At 33.1% G+C, this 16,072-nt stretch overlaps 1 protein-coding gene across 2 annotated transcripts in view; it reads right to left on the bottom strand.

Moving 5' to 3' along the window:
• The window catches only part of DYNC2H1 (dynein cytoplasmic 2 heavy chain 1), a 330,688-nt gene that overhangs the window by 146,087 nt on the left and 168,529 nt on the right, over window positions 1–16,072 (bottom strand). For both annotated transcript variants that reach the window (XM_057490362.1, XM_057490363.1), the window contains 3 exons: window positions 7,731–7,796; window positions 5,929–5,979; window positions 5,042–5,119 (listed from right to left, as the gene is read on the bottom strand). In XM_057490362.1, the coding sequence (XP_057346345.1) occupies window positions 5,042–5,119; window positions 5,929–5,979; window positions 7,731–7,796 (195 nt within the window). The remainder of the gene's footprint in view (window positions 1–5,041; window positions 5,120–5,928; window positions 5,980–7,730; window positions 7,797–16,072) is intronic.

The raw sequence follows: 16,072 nt of genomic DNA, 5'->3' as shown, positions 1-16,072 counted from the left end.
CATTAATGTATATTATAAACCTTCTTTGAGTAGTAAAGCTTCCTTTCCTAAATGTTTGCATTTCTTTACTTAAAATAGAAATGAGTATGTGAAAAAAGCATCATTACAATTTTTAGGTTAACCATGTAAGATGTTTCCCCAAGTGTAACCTCTCAGTAGATCAATAGTTCAAACAATTATCTGCATCATGTTAATTATTATTAATTTTGCCACTAGGAGTGAATGTGATAGTTCAGAGGTCCTGCCAAATAATCTAGAAATCCCTTCAAATTCTATTATTTGTTTTTGCACTCTATTATAATTATTTTTTGTTAAAGTATAGTTGATATACAATTTTATGTTGGTTTCAAATATACAACACAGTAACCCACAATATTAAATCCTCACCCCAACTAGTGCAGTTACTATCTGTCAACATAAAAAAGAGGTTACAGAACCATTGGCTATATTCTCCATGCGGTACTACAATCCCTGTGACCAACTTATATCATGATTGAGAGTTCTTGTGCCCCTTTATCCCCCTCACCTCCCCACCCAGCCCCTCCCCCATGGTAACCACCAGACATTTCTCAGTGTCTATAAGTCTACTGCTACTTTATTAGTTTTGCTTTGTTTTGTTTTTATATTCCACAAATAAGTAGAATCATATGGTATTCATCTTCTTCTGCCTGGTTTATTTCACTTAGCATTAATACCCTCTAGGTCTATCCATGTTGTCACAATGGCATGATTTCATTCAAAAAGATATATGCACCCCTATGTTTATTTCCACATAATTTACAATAGCCAAGATATGGAAGCAACCTAAGTGTCCATCAATAGATGAATAAAGAAGATGTGGTACATATACACAATGGAATATTATTCAGCTAAATAATTTTAAAAATTATTTTTTTAAAATGCTTCCTATACTAGATGATAAACTCCTGGAAATCAGGACCCAAGACTTTTATATATAAGTACTTTCCATCCTCAACCAGCATATTATAAATATTTAATAAATATTTAATCCTCACAGAAATATAAACCATGTAAAATTTACCTTGTCTATATGTCATTACTTTGCCTATTCACAATCTTTCATTTGTCCCACCAAAAAGGTATTTTAAAAAAACTATCCATCTGGCATATAGTGGGCACTTACTTAATAATCAAAATATTCAATGAGTAAGGTTTAGCACTAAATGCTAGGGATATAAACTTTAATAAGGCAAGGATCCTACACTGAATGGACTTACAGCCTAGGAGATAAGGCAGACATAACAAGTCATTCTGAATCAGCATGGTAGGTTCTATGATATAGGAATGTTCAAAACACATGTTAAAAGAAAAGAAACATTGAGAAATTTTTCATAGAAAAGGCATGTTTTGAGTAAGTCCTGAAAAATAAACAGACATCTGACAAGTAAAAACAGTCAAAAGATATTTCCGGTAGAAGAGATAACAGGACCAGTAAGTACAAGAAACACTGAGGGAACATAACAGAAGTAAAACTGAAGAGGCAGGCAAGAATCAGATCATGGATCATCTTATATGTTATGCAAAGGACTTACGGACGTTAGCCTATGAATGATAAGAAGCCATTAAAAGGTTTTTTATTTAAGATTCTTATTATTTATTCTTTAATAAAATTCATTTTCTACATAGGCATTCATTTGGAAAAAACGCTCAGTTATAAAGTCAGCCCACATAGAGGAAGTCCTAAATATATACATTGAAGAGTAGCTTACAAGGCTTTGATATACTTCAAGCTTGCTTGATGTAAAGTTCTTGTCTCCAACCCTTTCTTAGGATGCAGTTCACTTCATCCCAGTGGTACTACCTTCTACTGCATTTATTCTATGTATTTGTTATTGAAGTATAGTTGATGTACAATATTATATCAGTTTCAGGTGTACAACACAGTGATTCAACAATTATACACAGTACAAAATGCTCACCATGAATAGTGTAGTTACTTAATATCTGTCACCATAAAAGATTTTACATTGATTCAATGTTCCTATGTTGTACTTCCATACTCAAGACTTAATTATTTTATAACTGGAAGTTTTTACCTCTTTATCCCATTCACTTTTTTTGCCCATTATTCCAAACCCCCTCCTCTATGGAATCACCAGTTTGTTCTCTGTATTTATGAGTCTACTTCTGTTTTATCTATTCATTTATTTTATCTTTTAATTTCCACATATAATTGAAATGATATGCTATTTGTCTTTCTCTGTCTGATTTATTTCACTTAGAATAATACCCTTAGGATCCATCCATGTTACCACAATGGCAAGATTTCATTCTTTCTTGTAGCTGAGTAATATTCCATTATTCTATTGCATATATGTACCACATCTTCTTTATCCAATCACCTATCAATAGACATTTAGGTTGCTTCCATTTTCTTTGCTATTGTAAATAAAGTCACAATAAACATGGAGGTACATATATCTTTTGAATTAGTAATTTTTTTCCTTCAGGTAAATACTCATACTGGAATTACTGGGTCATATGGTATTTCTACTTCTAGTATTTTGAGAAACCTCCATACTGTTTTCTATAATGGCTGCACCAAAGTTATTTCTTATCTTTTGAAAACAACAATTCTGACAGGAATGAGGTGATAAATCATTGGGGTTTTGGTTTGCATTTCTCTGATGATTAGTAATATTGAACATCTTTTCCTGTGTCTATCGGCCATCTATATGTCTTCTTTGGAAAAATGTCTACTCAGGTCCTTGGCCCATTTTTTAATTGGATTTGTTCAGTGATGAGTGTGTGAGTTCTTTATATATTTTTGGATATTAATCCCCTAATATATCACTTATGAATATATCTTCCCATTCAGTAGGTTACCTTTTCATTTTGTTGATGGTCTCCTTTGCTGTGCAGAAAGAAGCTTGTTAGTTGGATATGGTCTTGTTTATTTTTTCTTTAGTTCCCCTACCTTGGTAGACATATCCAGAAAAAAATTGCTGATGCCAACGTTCAAGAGTTTACTTTATTTTAAAGAGTTTTCTGGCTTCAATCTTATATTTATGTCTTAAATCCATTTTATGTTTATTTTTTGTGTTTAGTGTAAGGCAGTGATCCAGTTTCATTCTTTTGCATGTCACTGTCCGGTTTTCCCAACAACATTTATTGAAAAGACTGTCTTTTTTCCCCTTTGTATGCTCTTGCCTCCTGTCATATATTAATTGATCATATAAGTGTTGGTTTATTTCTGGGCTCTCTATTCTGTTCCATTGATCTGTGGGTTTATTTTTGTACCAGTACCATACTGTTTCGATTGCTATAGCTTTGAATTACAGGTTGAAATCAGGGATTGTGATACTTCTTCTTTCTCAAGATTCCTTTGGCTATTCAGGTTCTTTTGTGATTCTATACAAATTTTGGGATTATTTGCTCTAGTTCTGTGAAAAATAACCATTGGTATTTTGATAGGGATTATACTGAATCTATAGATTACTTTAGGTAGTATGGCCATTTTTAATAATATTAATTGTTTCAATCCGTGAGCATTGAATAGCTTTCCAATATTGCCTTCAGTTTCTTTGCTCAATATCTTATAGTTTTCAGAGTACTGGTCCTTCACCTCCTTGGTCAAATTTATGTCTAGATATTTTATTCTTTTTGATACAATTATAAATGGGATTGTTTTCCTGATTTCTCTTTCTGGTAGTTTGTTATTAGTAAAAAGAAATGCAAAAGACTTCTGAATATTGATTTAGTATTCTGCAATTTTACTGAATTCATGTATTAGTTCTAACAGTTTTTGGTGGAATCTTTGGGGTTTTCTATGCACACTACCATGTTATTTGCAAAGAATGAAAATTCAACTTCTTTACCAATTTAGATGCCTTTATTTATTTTCTTAACAGATTGCTGTGGCTAGGCTTCCAGTACTGTTGAATAAAAGTGGTGACAGTGGACATGCTTGTTTTGTTCCTGACCTTAGAGGTAAATCTTTAAGCTTTTCACCTTTGAGTATGATGTAAGCTGTGGCTTTGTCACATATGGTGTTAATTATATTGAGGTATGTTCCCTCTATACCCACTCATTTACTGTTTTTATTATGAACGGATATTGAATTTTGCCAAATGCTTTTTCTGCATCTACTGAGATAATCATATGGTCTTTGTCCTTCCTTGTGTTAATGTGGTACTTCAGATTGACTGGTGTGTGTATTGAACCATCCTTGCATCCCTGAAGAAACCCCACTAGGCTGTAGTGAATAATTCTTTTACTATATTTTTGAATTTGGTTTGCTAATACTTTGTGGAGGACTTTTGATCTATGTTCATCAGGGATAATGGTCTGTAATTTTTCCTTTGTGGTATCCTTGGTTTTGATACCAGTCTACTGCCATTCCATGGTCTGGCCTCAAAGTGAGTTTGGAAGCATTCTTTCCTTTTCAATTTTTTACAGCAGTTTGAAAAAAAAGTATTAACTCTTCTTTAAATGTTTGGTAGAATTCACCTATGAAGTCATCTGGTCCTAGATTTTGTTTGTTGAGGGTATTTAAAAGTTTTAAATAGGACCCTAACCACAGCATAACTGAAGGATATAATAAGATGGAGAGGTAGGAGGTCAGAAGCAGGGGGCTCTACAGAGAGGTCCGCTCGAGTGACGAGAGCCAGACCTGGGGCAGTGGTGGCAAGAACAGAGAAGAGCTGAGCATGAGAGATGTCTAAAAGGTGATGGAAATGAGAAAAAGAGCTTCAATTTCAAATTATTTTCAACAAAGTACTGTACTACATCTCATTATGATCCTGAATTATTCTATAAAAAAGACTGTGCATTCTTTCTTATCTTTATATTTGCTAACGGCTTCAAATATAGACTCAACATGTATATGTTCAATGAAGACTTAACTAATTATTAATTAAAAGACTAATCACAATGATTATTTGATATTCTTTTACCTGGAAATTTCATGTCATACAGAAATACCAACACTGAGTATGAATAAGTACCACATAAAAATATAAACAGAAATGACTCAAATATACAAAAAGCTTAAAATATCCCTCAAATAGAAAAGGAATACCTTTAAAGTTGCCACTGCCCAGCTTCTTTCTTGATGTATCCAAGATGGAAGTTGATCACGTATTCTTTGTTGAGAGTCCTTTAAAATGAGCAATTATTTTCTTTAATAAGGGCAAATTCTCGTTTAATAAGAACAATTATTTGGTATATATGGCAAAATTCACACAAAAAAATTTAACAAATGAGAGCTAATTTAATTAATATTATTTTAAAGAAAATTCCATGCATTATTTCTTTATTTTTATATATTTTACAAGTCCCTATTATAGAATTAAATATAAGGTGTAGATAACCATTTATACAAATATTACAGTCATTTTCCTTGAGCTTAATCTTTTGTGAAATTTCAGAAAAACTCAAGTGTAATATGGAAATTCCATAAAAAATATATAATTTTACTTTATATCCTATATTTCATATGTAACTAGGTCTTACATTAAAGTTTGGTTATGTTGCTTTGAGGAATAATATTGCCCATTACATGTTCAATAGAAAATTATTAAATAAAAAGTTAAATTTGAATGAAATTATCAAAAGTTTTAAAAAGTAGTTTTTAAACTTGTTATATAGAAAAATTTCTAGTTATAATACAAAGTTTGATTTTCTTAGAATCAAAATATACATATATATATATATATATATATATAGAAAAAATAAACTATTAATATCTTAGTATTTAATTAATTTACTCTCAAAATAATATTTGTCTTCAAGGCCAAAAAACATATATTGGTCCATTTTATAGTAGGGCAATAAAAGCAAGGTCATATACTTCTAACTAAAGTATAATTTCAACAATAGTTTAAAACTCCCCTGAAGCAATTTGAAGTCATAAAATCAAAGCTATAACTATTTTCCATAAGAGTGAAATAATTTTATTATTCTTACAGCTTTCCGGAACATGTCTCCAACAACCACGCCTGTAAATGTATCCCATTCCTATTGAACAGAAATAGGAGTAATACAAAAGTTATATATACTAACCAGTAAAAATTTTTCTTAATTTCCCTATAAGATAACTTACAATGCAGCTTTCCAGGGACATGAAAAATATAAAATTCCTTTCACATTTTCCTACTTCTTGTACACCATTAACATAAGAATGATTTCATGCACTAACACAAAACATTAATAACAAATCTACTAGGAATAATTTTAATAAAGCAAAAAATTAACTACATTTAACTCTATATATGCATATATATGTATTTCTCAACATAGAAAATCTTAATGGTCACATTCAATTAGCATTTGTCACTACCTTTTGTCTTATTCTGTGCTATTCCTCACTAAAATATAAGCAAAAAGGTACACCAAATTTTAAAATTTGTGTATGTTGGGAAAAAATAGAAAAAAGTGCTTCCATTAACTTATCTTTCCCAGCAGATTGGGAGAAGACTAACATTATTCCTTTTTTTATTAATCCATTAAAGATTGATCAAGTGTTATGGAATCTAGTACTCCAAGAAACTCTTTCTTCACCCTGGATTCCCCCATCAGATAATAATGGGTGCTACCATATTATTTGTTACACACTGGTCAGCAAATAAAGCAAGATATATTAAGATTTGAGAGCAATGTGAAAAAATCACAAAGCAATATACTTCCTGCCTCTATTCACCCTGATCATTCACTTCTCACTGAAATTACACAAGTCACAAATAAATAGGAATAATTACTGTTACTATACAGCACTCAGGGAAAAATGCTCTCCTTTGCCAATGCTAGTTCATTTATATATTCCAGGAGGGGAAAACTGGGAATTTAAGTCTTATGCAGAACATATTGATTATGGTGAAAAGCATTATATAGAAGGTACAGGCATCACAGTTACTAGTACTGGTAAAGGAGTTAAGTGAATAAACTGAGAAAAAACTACACATGTTGGCCACAGCATGTGGAATTAGGCAGAAACAAAGAAAGACCACAGGTATGTAGAATTATTTTAACTATTCAATGAAGGGTACCTGAAATACAATTTAAATCTGACCAAATAGACTTACAGGTTACTAGATCAAAGTTGCACACTCCATATACTACTCTCTCCCACTCTGGCTACTGGACTCTCACTTAATGATGATGGCATAATTATGAGAAAAATTACTTACAGATATATGTATTTTTACCATTAGAAGCACACCAGAGGTGGATTAGCTAACTTTAGCTTGAAGGAGGTCGTTTTCAACTTTGAGAGGGGGTTATATATATATGGCAGACCAAAAAAGAAGTCATAAAGAAGATAAATTGTACATAGAAAGATTAACATAGACCTGCTCAGGGAAGTTTTGAGAACTAACTACTCTCTTGCTTCACCTGCTGACTCTGATCAAGTCAGTGGAGGTAATAAGTAATATAGTTGTATACCCATACTATTTCCCTTTTTGTATTTATCAGTTCCACTACTTCAACCAGGAAAATAAAAAGGTGTCCTGGATAAGTGGACTTGGGTTCAGAAAAATCTAGGCAGCACGGTAAACTAGACTTCTTTCTCTTTCTTACCATCACTTCAGAATACCAGGCTTACCCAGAGGAGAGTAGGAATGGAAATCAGCCCCCTACCCTAAATGTCTAACAGTAAAATTTAATAATTGTCATATCATTTCTAAAGGCATTTATAATCTAATCATAAATCCACCCATTACCACATTTCTATGTAACTCTTCATATTTTCCTCCTTTACTTCCACTTACATTTTCTTGAAAAAGTTCAGGATGCATGCCTCGAACAAAATGCAGAGCAAACATCAACTGATCAACCTGGAAAGAATAATAGGTATTATACTGCTTTTTCTAAATTTATGTTTTTGGAAAACATAGTCCTTAAATTTCAGTTCACAAAATCTGATTGTCTTCAGATTATCTATGTTTATCATTATAAGAAATTACTATTCATATGGTATCTACATAGGACATTTCTAAGTTGGGGATGGAAGGATAGAGAAAGTATTAAAATTTTTAGAGAATTGCTAAGGATTAATCAAAGTATTTGTCTCATTTAAAAAAACAGATTTTTTAATTAGCTAAAATCCAATTGTGAGGTTTGAGTTAGTCATTACTAATCAGATCAATCTGTTAATTAGCAATATTTAATTGGACATTATTTATGTTTATATGCTCCTGAACATTCTATATGCCCCTAAATCAAGAACTTTCATTTCTAGAAATTTATGCAAATGGATCATAAACATGCTCTTAGGTAAAAAATAAGGATATTCACTGAAAGATTGTTTATAATGAAGAAAAAACTGAAACAACCTAAATGTTCGAGAGTATCATGAATAATATTCAAATCAAAATATAAAGCATAGTCCATACTGTAGGAGATAGAATATATATATATATATATATACACATATATATATATATATATATATATATATATATATATATAAACATATGGATATATATCTGCAAAAATATTGGAAAAATAATATCAAAAATTTATAAGTGATTTATTTTTGCAGTTACAAGTTATTTTTGTTTTATTTTTCCTTAGGTATATTTTGTAGTTTTGTAAAATTAATTTATATAATGTCTATATATGTATAAAAAATGTGTTTACTAACAAAAAGAAACCATCTAACCAAGCACCAACTTTCCTACAAAACTCTAATTTAAACTTTTTATGTAGCTTTTCCCACATTGTATAAATACTCCATTTATATCTAATGTGTATATGATTATAAACCTACAGAGGTATTAACTTAATATCAAATAAGGATATTTTGATACAAAAATTCTGATGCAAAAGTACATACAAAAAAAAAACCCTCCTGTGAACACTAAAAGCAAGTTATCTCCTTGCTTGTCTGCAAGAAAATCACCTCTCTGTTGGAAATATCCAGTGTCTTGAATAACACAATACAAAAGAAGAATTTATTTTATACAAGTATATGTTGTATATGTTTGTATATACATACAGCAAGTACTCAATAAATACCTATAGGTGAATACATAAAAAACAAGCATGTGTTCACAACTATAACACAATCAAATGAATAAACAAAAGAAAAAACATCCTCAAAATACAAAAACTGCTAGCAGATGGCCATCATTCAGGTGTTGAAAAAAAAAAAGGTACAACAAAACTACCATGTGCACGAAACAGTTACCATGTGACTTAAAGTTGTACAAAGCAAAGCATGTCATTTGGGAAGATGTGTAGTGTTCTTAGCTATTAGGTGAGAATTCAGGTTTGGGACTGAACGGTGACTAGTTGGATAAGCCACAAAGATGCTTACTTTAAAAAAAAATGGATATTTAAAATGATATTAGCATCTCTCATCTAAGGCTAAGAAATAATGTTTAAGATAAATAAGACAATAAATGTATTACTTTGAGGCTTTATCATTTAATATTGGCAATTCTTTATTACACATATATATATATATACACACACAGTATTAGTACATTTCTCCACTTCTTCTTTACACCTGAGGAAGAATAATGTAGTCTCTAGCATTAATGGAGAGAAGACAAGGCCCTGCCACTCTATAATTTTCAGATTATCCACTGGAGTCAGTGAGCTAATTGTCAATCATTACTTAGGCAAAACTCCAAAATGCTGACAAAAAATAGCCACACAGTATAATAAAAGGGTAAAGGTGGTTACCCTACTCTCTGTTTTCTGGTATCAGAAGATATCCTGACATTAGGATAAGCATACAATCATAATTGGGACAATCACATTATATTGTTCCACAGATAATGGTACAAGGGAAGCCTTATGACCTAAGACAGGACAATCAGGATCACCTTCCATGATTTTTAATCTAGAGAGAGCAGAAAAACCTGTTTATGGCAGCTGTCTGGTTGACCAGCTGTACCAATGAATTCTTTTACCTGTATTTAACAATAATATTATAATGTAGGAAAATGACAATTCAAGAGCAAATGTAAAATATATAATCAGTACTAAGACAGAATACATTTCCAATTAAAGTAAAATTAAGAATGAAAAAAATCAAGTTAAGGATTTTCTGAATGCTTATTTTAAAAACACCACCCCACACCAAAAAAAAACCTGTCAATATCCAGAGTTGGAAAATATTTTGTACCACTAGTATCTTTGATCTACACTGCTTATCAGATCAGAAAATTTGGGTATTTTAATTCAATGTGAACTCATCTCATTACACTTGGAATCAAGGGAATACATAAACTGAAAAGCTCTGTGTGTCATCAAGATAATTAACTGGCTGAATGAAGAAAACTCAGTAAGAGATAGTAGACCAATAGGTGTTATTTGGGTCAGGCACACACTCCATACTGGGCCATCCCACACACTATAGTAAATATTCAAAAAGAGTGGAACTATTGGAGTAGAATTATATGATATGAGGGGATCTTAAAGTCAACTTTGTTTCATTTCACAGTCCCACTTTGTTTCACCCATATCCTATTAGCAAGAGGGCTTCAACTTCAAGCAGAATGGGTTTGAATCCCAGTTCAACATCCTCTACAACTGAGTAACTTAAAGAAAGGTTACAAGCTGCAAATATTGGTTTCTACCTTTATATAATAGGATAGTTGGAAGAATTAAAAACCACTGTATGTAAGACACTTACTTACACAGTGTCTGGAACATTGTGAGTCTTAAAAGGTGACAAACACTAATTATCTGCTTTACAGTAAACCGAGACACTACCTGACATTGGAAAGGACATTTATTTCAAAAGTTTTCTATAAACCCCATGATTCTCAGAGACTTAGAAGCATAGAAAGTATAATTAAGTCATTCCTTTTATTTCTACTCTACAATACTCATTGCTTTCAAATACATTCAGTGAAATGTATACGTTATATGCTGCCATATGAAGAAGTCTTACTTTAATCCTGAAGAAATTGATATAGTGTAGAACTTGACTCCTTGCATTTGTGCTTTAAGTTAAACCATTATAATAAACAATTCTGCATACATTCAACTATACTTTCAGAAAACCTAAAGAGTAAGATATAATATTAAAACTTTCAAAGTACATAATCAGAAGAAAATTATCTAAATTATCAAAATTCATGTTAATATCCAAAGGTTTTAAAATTTCAAAACACCCAACCAGATAACTTCCACTTTTTTAATTTATTTATTTTATTAAGGTATTACTGACATACACTCTTATGAAGGTTTCACATGAAAAAATGTGATTATTGCATTCACTCATATTATTGTGTCCCCCAACACCTCACTGCAGTCACTGCCCATCAGTGTAGTAAGATGCCACAGAGTCACTATTTGCCTTCTCTGTGCAACACTGTCTTCCCCATGATCTCCCCCACACCATGTGTGCCAATCATAATACCTCTCAATCTCCTTCACCCTCCCCCCTGCCGCCACCAATCCACCCCCACCCCTCCCCTTTAGTAACCGTTAGTAACTTCTTGGAGTCTGTGAGTCTGTTGGTGTTTTGTCCCTTCAGTTTTGCTTCCTTGTTATACTCCAAAAATGAGTGAAATCATTTGGTACTTGTCTTTCTCCACCTGGCTTATTTCACTGAGCATAATAATATGCACCAGCTCCATCCACGTTGTTGAAAATGGTAGGATTTGTTTCTTTCTGATGGCTGAATAGTATTCCATTGTGTATATGTACCAAATCTTCTTTATTCATTCATCTACTGATGGACACTTAGGTTGCTTCCATATCTTGGCTATTGTAAATAGTGCTGCAATACACAAGGGGGTGCATGTGTCTTTTTGAATCTGAGAAATTAAATTATTTGGGTAAATTCCTAGGAGTGGAATTCCCTGGTCAAATGGTATTTCAATTTTTAGTTTTATGAGCAACCTCCATACTGCTTTCCACAATGGTTGAACTAGCTTACATTCCCACCAGCAGGGTAGGAGGGTTCTCCTTTCTCCACATCCTTGCCAGCATTTGTTGTTCCTAGTCTTTTCTATGTTGGCCATCATAACTGGTGTGATGTGATATCACTGTGGTTTTAATTTGCATTTCCCTCATAATTAGCAATGTGGAGCATCTTTTCATGTGCCTGTTGGCCATGTGGAATTCTTCTTTGGAGAAGTGTCTGTTCAGATGCTCTATTTTTAAATTGGATTATTTGCTTTTTGTTTGTTAAGGTGCGTGAGCTCTTTATATATTTTGGATGTCAACCCCTTATTGGATATGATATTTATGAATATATTCCCCCATACTGTAGGAGGCCTTCTTGTTCTACTGATGGTGTTCATTGCTGTACAGAAGCTTTTTAGTTTGATATAGTCCCACTTGTTCATTTATGCTTTGGTTTCCCTTGCCCAGGGAGATATGTTCATGAAGAAGTTGCTCATGTTTATATTCAAGAGAATTTTGACTATGTTTTCTTTTAAAAGTTTTATGGTTTCATGACTTACATTCAGGTCTTTGATCCATTTCGAGTTTACTTTTGTGTATGGGGTTAGACAATAATCCAGTTTCATTCTCTTATATGTAGCTGTCCAGTTTTGCCAACACCAGCTGTTGAAGAGGCTGTCATTTCCCCATTGTATGTCCATGGCTCCTTTATCATATATTAATTGACTATATATGCTTGGGTTAATATCTGGACTCTCTATTCGATTCCACTGGTCTATGGGTCTGTTCTTGTGCCAGTACCAAATTGTCTTGATTACTGTGGCTTTGTAGTAGAGCTTGAAGTTGGGAAGCGAGATACCCCCTGCTGTATTCTTCCTTCTCAGGATTGCTTTGAATACGCAGGGTTTTTTTGTGGTTCCATATAAATTTTAGAAATATTTGTTCCAGTTCATTGAAGAATGATGTCAGTATTTTGATAGGGATAGCATTGAATCTATGGATTGCTTTTGGCAGGATGGCCATTTTGACAATATTAATTCTTCCTATCCATAAGCACAGGATGTGTTTCCATTTATTGGTATCTTCTTTAATTTCTCTCATCAGTGTCTTGTAGTTTTCAGGGTATAGGTCTTTCACTTCCTTGGTTAGGTTTATTCCTATGTATTTTATTCTTTTTGACACAATTGTAAATGGAATTGCTTTCCTGATTTCTCTTTCTGCTAGTGTATATGCAGGAATGCAACAGATTTCTGTGTATTAATTTTGTATCCTGCAACATTGCTGAATTCAGATATTAGTTCTAGTAGCTTTGGAGTGGATTCTTTAGGGTATTTTATGTAAAATATCATGTCATCTGCAAACAGGGACAGTTTGCCTTCTTCCTTGCCAATCTGGATGCCTTTTATTTCTTTGTGTTTTCTGATTGCCATGGCAAGGACCTCCAGTACTATGTTGAATAGAAGTGGGGAGAGTAGGCATCCTTGACTTGTTCCTGATCTTAGAGGAAAAGCTTTCAGCTTCTCGCTGTTAAGTATGATATTGGCTGTGGGTTTGTCATATATGGCCTTTATCATGTTGAGGTACTTACCCTCTATACCCATTTTGTTCAGATTTTTTATCATGAATGGATGTTGAGTTTTGTCGAATCCTTTATCAGCATCTACGGAAGTGATCATGTAGTTTTTGTCCTTCTTTTTTCTGATGTGGTGTATGATGCTGATGTATTTTCAAATGTTGTATCATCCTTGCCTCCCTGAGATGAATCCTTCTTGATCATGGTGTATGATCTTCTTGATGTATTTTTAAATTCAGTTTGCTAATATTTTGTTGAGTATTTTTGCATCTATGTTCATCAGAGATATTGGTCTTTAGTTTTCTTTTTTTGATGTGTCTTTGCCAGGTTTTGGTATTTGAGTGATACTGGCTTCATAGAATGAGTTTGGAAGTATTCCCTCCTCTTCTATTTTTTGGAAAACTTTAAGGAGAATGGGTATTATGTCTTCTCTAAATGAGAAAATTTAGCAGTGAATCCATGTAGTCCAGGGGTTTTGTTCTTGGGTAGGTTTTAATTACCAATTAATTTCTTTGTTTGTGATTTGTCTGTTCAGATTTTCTGTTTCTTTCTGGATCAGCCTTGGAAGGTTGTCTTTTTCTAGGAAGTTGTCCATTTCTTCTAGGCTATCCAGTTTGCTAGCATATAAGTTTTCATAGTATTCTTTAATAATTCTTTGGATTTCTGTGGTGTCCATAGTGATTCGTCTTTATCATTTCTGATTCTGTTTATGTGTGTAGACTTTTTTTCTTGATAAGTCTGGTTGGGAGTTTATCTATTTTGTTTATTTTCTTGAAGAACCAGCTACTGCTTTCATTGATTCTTTCTATTGATTTATTCTTCTTGATTATTTATTTATGCTCTAATCTTTATTCTGTACCTCCTTCTACTGACTTTGGGCCTCATTTGTTCTTCTTTTTCAGATATTGTTAATTGTGAGTTTAGACTGTTCATATGGAATTGTTCTTCTTTCCTGAGGTAGGCCTCTATTGCAATACACTTACTTCTTAGCTCAGCCTTTGCTGTGTCCCACAGATTTTGAGATGTTGAATTATTGCTGTCATTTGTCTCCTTATATTGCCTGATCTCTGTTTTTATTTGGTCATTTATCCATTGATTATTTAGGAACATGTTATTAAGCCTCCATATGTTTGTGGGCTTTTTTGTTTTCTTTATGTAATTTATTTCTAGTTTCATACCTTTGTGGTCTGAGAAGCTGGATGGTACAATTTCAATCTTTCTGAATTTACAGAGGCTTTTTTGTGGCCTAGTATATGCTCTATTCTTGAAAATGATCCATGTGTGCTTGAGAAGAATGTGTATTCTGGGTCCATCTGCTCTTATATGTTGTTCAATGCCTCCTTTCTTATTTTCTGTCTGGTTGATCTGTCCTTTGGAATGGGTAGAGCGTTAAACTCTCCTTGAATGAATGCATTGCCTTCTATATCCCCCTTTAATTCTGTTAGTATTTGTTTTTCATACGTAGATGCTCCTGTGTTGGGTGCATAGGTATTTGTAATGGTTATATCCTCTTGTTGGACTGACCCCTTTATCATTATGTAATGTCCTTCTTTGTCTCTTGTGACTTTGTTTTGAAGTCTACTTTATCTGATACAAGTACTGCAACTCCTGCTTTTTTCTCCCTATTAGTTGCATGAAATATCTTTTTCCATCCCTTCACATTTAGTCGGTGTATGTCTTTGGGTTTGAAGTGAGTCTCTGGTAGGCAGCATATAGATGGGTCTTGCTTTTTTATCCATTCAGTGACTCTATGTCTTTTGATTGGTGCATTCAAGCCATTTACATTTAGGGTGATTATCTATAGGTATGTACTTATTGCCATTGTAGGCTTTAGATTCATGGTTACCAAAGGTTCAAGGGTAACTTCCTTAGTATGTATGAGTCTAACTTAACTCACTTAGTATGCTATTACAAGCACAATCTCAAGGTTCTTTCTTTTTCTTCCTCCTCCATTCTTTATATATTAGGTATCTAATTCTGTACTCTTTGTCTATTCTTTCACTGACTATGGGGGTATTCGATTTAATTTTGCATTTTCTTAGTAATTAACTGCTCTACTTTCTTTACTCTGGTTTTATTACCCCTGGTGACAGCCATTTAGCCTTAGCAGCCCTCCAAAACTGTAGAGACAGTTTGTGGGAGGTAAACTCTCTCAGATTTTGCCTATCTGGAGATTGTTCAATCCCTCCTTCAAGTTTAAATGATAATCTTGCCAGATAGAGTATTCTTGGTTCAAGGTCCTTCTCCTTCATTGCATTAAATATATCATGCCACTCCCTTCTGGCCTTTAGGGTTCCTGCTGAGAAGGCTCATGATGGCCTGATGGGTTTTCCTTTGTATGTGGTCTTTTTTCTCTCTTTGGCTGCTTTTAAGTCTGTCCTTATCCTTGACCTTTGCCATTTTAATTATTATATGTCTTGGTGTTGTCTTCCTTGGGTCCCTTGTGTTGGGAGACCTGTGTACCTACATGGCTTGAGAGACTATCTCCTTCCACAGATTGGGGAAGTTTTCAGCAATTACCTCCTCAAAAACACTTTCTATCCCTTTTTCTCTCTCTACTTCTTCTGGTATCCCTATAACACGAATATTGTGCCATTTGAATTGGTCATACAGTTCTCTCAATATTCTTTCATTCTTGCCCTTCCTTTTATCTTTCTCTGCATCAGCTTT

The sequence above is a fragment of the Manis pentadactyla genome, chromosome 13 (assembly GCF_030020395.1).
Source record: "Manis pentadactyla isolate mManPen7 chromosome 13, mManPen7.hap1, whole genome shotgun sequence".
Taxonomy (NCBI): Eukaryota; Metazoa; Chordata; class Mammalia; order Pholidota; family Manidae; genus Manis; species Manis pentadactyla.
The sequence above is the reverse complement of the archived record's forward strand: the minus strand, read 5'-3'. Positions and strand labels throughout refer to the sequence as shown.